The sequence below is a fragment of the Engraulis encrasicolus genome, chromosome 6 (assembly GCF_034702125.1).
Source record: "Engraulis encrasicolus isolate BLACKSEA-1 chromosome 6, IST_EnEncr_1.0, whole genome shotgun sequence".
Taxonomy (NCBI): domain Eukaryota; kingdom Metazoa; phylum Chordata; class Actinopteri; order Clupeiformes; family Engraulidae; genus Engraulis; species Engraulis encrasicolus.
In genome coordinates, this window is record NC_085862.1 from 8,897,660 (window position 1) to 8,903,762 (window position 6,103).

At 46.0% G+C, this 6,103-nt stretch overlaps 1 protein-coding gene across 2 annotated transcripts in view; it reads right to left on the bottom strand.

Annotated features, from left to right (window-relative positions):
* Positions 1-6,103, bottom strand: part of tmem259 (transmembrane protein 259) — a 52,856-nt gene that overhangs the window by 15,133 nt on the left and 31,620 nt on the right. For both annotated transcript variants that reach the window (XM_063200540.1, XM_063200541.1), the window contains exons 5-7: positions 4,189-4,299; positions 1,672-1,794; positions 1,118-1,218 (exon numbers count right to left, since the gene is read on the bottom strand). In XM_063200540.1, coding sequence (XP_063056610.1) covers positions 1,118-1,218; positions 1,672-1,794; positions 4,189-4,299 — 335 coding nt within the window. The remainder of the gene's footprint in view (positions 1-1,117; positions 1,219-1,671; positions 1,795-4,188; positions 4,300-6,103) is intronic.

Here is a 6,103-nt window from a genome sequence, read left to right on the forward strand (position 1 = left end):
TCTGTTATCAGTGGACAACATACTGCAGTGCCATATCTCTGACCCGCTAAAGCAGGGGTTCCCAAACTATTGCAGCTTGGGACCCACTCCAAATTTTCACAAATGTTCGGGTCCACCTCTGACCCAATAAACAATACAACTCTAATAAATCAATAGCAACACACACCAAAATATGATTAGAATTTGTAGAAAATTATATCAAGGCCTACTTGGAATACCTTCAGGGCCCACCAGTGGGCCCCGGCCCATAGTTTGAAAATCACTGCGCTAAAGTCTATGCGTGCCGCCACTGCTGCTGCTGTGCTTTTGTCTGATACTGTAGAGATAGCTGCCTGCCAGGGTTAGTGGGTGGAAGGTCATCTGCAGGTGGCTGTGTCTGTCGGTGACCGTCACGGCGACGGTCACGGTGACAGGATGGCGCCTCAGAGACAGGCGGTGGTTGCCGCGTGTCTTTACCGACTTCATTAATTGAGGAAGTAAAGGACAACACTCATCAGGTTATTGCTTATATTAATTAATCCATTCACATTTGCAAACAAATAAGATTAAATCTGAAGGGTGTTGTCCTTTGCTTCTTCAATCCATCTACTTTTTTCTGGGATGCAGCACAGAATTAAAAACTTTTAAGATTAAGTAACAGTCGATAGGTCACGGTGACTGAAGGTGAGGGGACGGCGCCTCACCGTTACCAAAGAGACAGAGGCGGCGGTTACGGTTGCGGTGGTCTTCGCAATCTTTATGAATTGAGGTGGTAAAGGACATTATCACTGTTTAGGTTATTGCTTATTTGTTCGCCCACGTGGGCAGCACTTTTCAGGGTTTTGCTTATTCCTTTTCCCCACGTGGACACAGCACTAGTCAGGTTTTTGTTTATATATTTCTTTCGTCGTGGGCGAACAAATAAGCAAAAAGCTGAAGGGTGTTGTCTTTTACTTCCTCAATTCATCTACCTTTTTGTGTGATTCACCACCGAATTAAAAACTTTGAAGTCCAAGTGTTCGTTGTTGCAGACTTTACTTTCAGTTCTCATGTGACTTCGCTAGTGCTGACCTGCACCCCTTTTTGAGATGGATGTGCTTGTTTTTTTTTTCTTTTTTAAACCGAATGAGATACTCACGAATATGACCATGATGACGAAGGCAGCCAGGTAGGAGGTGCGGGCCATCCACATGCTCACGAAGCGATAGTGCTCCCCCGACACCACATTACGCAGGAAACCTGGCAATCAATCAATCAATCAATCAATCAATCAATCAATCAATAAAATCAATCAATCAATCAGTCAGAATGAGGGAAGGGACCACAGCAGTAAATGTTGAGCAGAGAGCAAGAAATAACTGAATGTCTGACAGACAATTTGAAAGAACTCCAGCACACCGACCATTTCGCTGTTTTCTTTAATAAACAATGTTTCGGTCCTAGACCTTCATCAGGTAATTAAAAAAAAACCTGATCAAGGTTCTAGGTTCTAGGATCCAGGTGACCTGATCTAAAAACCTAGGACCGATACTTCCAAATGGTCAGTGTGCGGTAGTTTTCAAACGGTCTGACCCATGGGCCATCTCCTACACACCTGCCAGCTGAGGTGTGCGAAAAATACCACACGCTTAATGACCAAACATTTCACAAGAAAAGAAAAGAATAGAAAGCTGTGTGGTGTACTGTACACACCTTTGTTCTCCTCGTTCTCAGCGAGCGCCTTGACGCTGGACATCAGGATGTCGTCGTAGCCCAGGAACTCGTCCAGCAGGAAGCGGCTGAAGCCGTCCCCAAAACACTGGTCCTTCATAGGGTCTGAAACACACAATATACACACCACAGTAAACATCAACACTGGTCCTCCTTCATGGGGTCTACAACACACAATATACACACCACAGTAAACATCATCACTGGTCCTTCATGGGGTCTAAAACACACAATAAACAACATCAACGCACCACAGTAAATATCATCACTGGTCCTTCACGAGAACAACAAGAGCAACAACATCATTGGTCCTTCATGGGGTCTAAAAAAACACAACGCACAAGAACAATGCACCACAGCAAACATCACCCCAGGGTGCTATTCCAAGAGCAAGGTTAAGTGATAAACCACCTGGCTAAATTAATCTACAGGAAGTGGTCAACCTGCTACTATATAGCCCACATGTGTCATTTCGCTGAGAAAATGAGGACACCAGGCTCTTCTATTAGAATAATTAGATGATTTACCACTACCTCAAGGTTAATCTATCCTGGTTTACTAATTAGCCAGGTTCTTGGAATACACCCCTGGTCCTTCATGGGACCTACAACACTGAACAACAACATCTTTACAATGTTATTTTTACTCCACATTAAAATGTTCTGTATTACAAATATATGTTTAGCTTGGTTAACCATTTCTGTTTTTGTGGCATTTTTTTTACAAAATGCTTCCAATTACGGCCTAAAATTATTTCAAATCTGGCAGACCTGCACTAAAATTAAAATGGATGCAGAAATAAGTGTTGAGTCCTAAGGCCCTGTACGTAAAGGGAGTACGAGAGGGCGTTATGCAGACAGATCACATGAGGACCAGGACGCTGGGCTTAGTAGAGATGCACTAGATAACAGAGAGAACAATCTTAAGCCAGGCTCAAACTACACGACTAGCGATTGTGTGTCTGATTTTGACGTCGGCGTGCACCGCACACTAGAAGAGAATCGCAACTGTCACTCTTATCGAGACAATGCCCGACGTTCTATTTCCAGTCGCAAATATCAAACACTGTTTGATTTCTACGACTTGCGATCGGCGACTCTTTGAGCTGCCAAAGTTCTATCTTAGAACGTCGGCCACAACGTGGAAATCTTTCCCGACAATCGCTTGCGATGGTCCTGGGGGGTAACGTTCCAGCGATTGTCGTAAGGGGGGTTTTCAGCCGAGAATCGGCGCGATAGTCGTGTAGTTTGAGCCAGGCTTTAGCATCTTCAAGAGACTCTGGATTGCAAATACAGGACATCCCAGCCAGGGCTGCCAACACTGGCGAAGGGAGAACAGTAATCATGGGGACAGCCTTTGAGGAAAAGGATACCCTCTAGCAATAAATCAATATCTTCTTATGGCACACTCAGACAGACAGACAGACAGACAGACAGACCACACAAACAAAAACCGGAAACTGAACCACAAACAGACCTACATGAGTTTTCTTCAGAATCAAAATAAAGTTATAATCAATACGTCTTTGTTAGGTTAGACCTCGCTCACAAACAGGGTGCTGGTTCTCCCTCGGGCTTGGCTAGTGCATGTAAGCTGGAGTGAGGGGGATTAGGCTGCCTTTATTGGGTAATCTCGCAACAATAGCCCTCTTTTGTACAGGGGTCAAAGCATACAAAGAGAGCGTTTCCTGAAAGGGCAATTGCCAGAGGAGATGAATCGGAAGGGTCTTCTGAGGTGTTTGCGTGCGCGCATGTTTCTGACTGCTGAACACACAGTCACATAAAAAAGTGTATGTGTGTGAGTGTGTGAGTGTGAGTGCGTGTGCGTGTGTGTGTGTGTGTGTGTGTGTGTGTGTGTGTGAGTGAGTGTGAGTGTGAGTGTGAGTGTGAGTGTGAGTGTGTGTGTGAGTGTGTGTGTGTGTGTGTGTGTGTGTGGTGTGAACGTGCGTGTCTGTGTGCATTACCAAGAGTGACCACCATGACAGGGATGATGAGAAGGTGTGTGTATGTGTGTGTGTGTGTGTGTGTGTGTGTGTGTGTGTGTGTGTGTGTGTGTGTGTGTGTGTGTGTGTGTGTGTGTGTGTGTGTGTGTGTGTGTCTATGTGCATTACCAAGAGTGACCACCATTACGGGGATGTTGAGAAGGTGTGTGTGTGTGTGTGTGTGTGTGTGTGTGTGTGTGTGTGTGTGTGTGTGCGCGTGTGTGTGTGTGTGTGTGCGCGTGTGTCTGTGTGTGTGTGCACGTGTGTCTGTGTGTGTGTGCGCGTGTGTCTGTGTGTGTGTGCGCGTGTGTCTGTGTGTGTGTGCGCGTGTGTCTGTGTGTGTGTGCACGTGTGTCTGTGTGTGTGTGCGTGTGTGTCTGTGTGTGTGTGCGCGTATGTCTGTGTGAGTGTCCGTGCCTGTGTCTGTGTGTGTGTGTGTGTGTGTGTGTGTGTGTGTGTGTGTGTCTGTGTGTGTGTGTGTGCACGCATGTCTGTGCGCGCGTGTGTGTGCTTCTTACCAAGAGTGACGACCATGACGGGGATGTTGAGGCGCTGCCGCGTGGTCTGGGAGAGGCGCAGGAAGCCGTACTCCAGCGAGTACTCCACGATGTACTCCTCCTGAGGCCACACTGCAAACACACACAAGAGCACACACACAACACACCATTAACCCCTTAGCGCAGATCCTAGGTTATAACCTTATTGTCACCAAAATTGTAATGGCTATGTCTTAATCTGCTACGGCTTTCAGTACTGTCATAGCAATGTTGCTATGATGTAGTTGAGTATTTTCAACAAATAGTTAATAGGCCCGCCGGTGACCCCATCTGCAGTAATATGCTACGAAGGCTCCCCACAGGGACTCATACTCATAACATACAAGCACCCAAGATAAGATGACACACTTGGGCTTTTTAAAGAATGTCAGAAACAACAGTCTGGCCACTGCAACTGACTGCTGCACCACCACTACCATCACTCTCAACAAAGCAGTAATGACGTCATTTTCTTATTTTTATCATTAACTTGACAAAACATACAGCGAGAATGTGGACAGTTATGGTGAGCTAACCTATATAATCTAAACCTACGTGTATCAGTCAAATTCAAAAGCTACCAAGACAAAACTGACCTTTAAATTTGGGACACTCGTGACTATACCATGACAACAACACAAAAACACTTAAAGTCATTACGTCAGGCCCTCCAAACGCCCCGATGGTCATTGAACCCATAGGCAAATATATAGGTGTCTACCTGCAGCGATTAACCAGGAGCCCTAGATGTGAATGACCTGAAGGCACAGTAGAGTTCTCTGACAGTCAGCCTAGCCTAGTGATCAATGGACTTTCCACTATACATACAGTCATAAAGCTCCACCCTAGGAAAGAATACTGGATCTCTCCAATCCGATGGAACTGTGCTGAGTGCGTGCACGTGTGTGTGTGTGTGGGTCTAGACTTACCTGGGCCCTCCAATAATACACTGTGGCCTGACTGTGACCACACACACGCACGCACGCACACGCACAAGCACACGCAGACACAGACACACACACAGTAACAAAGCTAGCATTGTTCCCCTCAAGCTCGATGATGCATACACACTGGTACGCAGACACACAGCTAGGCACACACACACACACGCGCGCGTACACGCACGCACGTACGTACACAGGCACGCACGCACGCCCGCACGCTCACACACGGCCAAGTTATGCTGGTACTTGACCAGATTCTGTATGGTAATCCTGTGCCAGAGGGATGCAATGCCAGGCTACTGATTAGCCCTCGCACAGCACAGCACCAGACAGCTCAACTCAACTCAACTCAGGGCTGCATTTCTCGAAAGTGTAGTTGTTAGCCAGCTAGCAACTTGGGTAGTTTCCAATGGGAAATTGCATTGGAAACAACAAAGTAGCTAATGTAGATAGCAGCTATGGTTTGGAGAAACACACCCCTGGGCTGGCAGCAGCCTTCCACCCTGCCTTTCAGTACAGCAGCATTCATTAGCATTACAATTAAGAATGCATCATATATTTTCCTTTTTGTCTATGTGTTTGTCTGTGTCTGTAACTATATGTATGCTGCCATTTTGACCAGGACTCCCTGGCAGAAGAGACTCTAGTCTCAATGGGACAATCCTGGCTAAATAAAGGATAAATGAAAATGAAAAATCAATAGGTGGGATACACACACATCCTCAGCAAAACCTGAACCATTCACTCACATAGTGTACGAAATTTCTCTATAGAAGAGACCATAAAGGCTCATCCTGTCTTGTCCTGTCCTATCCTATACAGTGCAAAGCCCCCCAATAAATAAATAGGTGGGAGACAGACATCTTTTGCCAAACCTGAAACATTCACTGGCATTGTACACACAGTGCTCTATTGTAGGGAACAAAACTCAAGTCCCAGCCCTATAGGTGCAC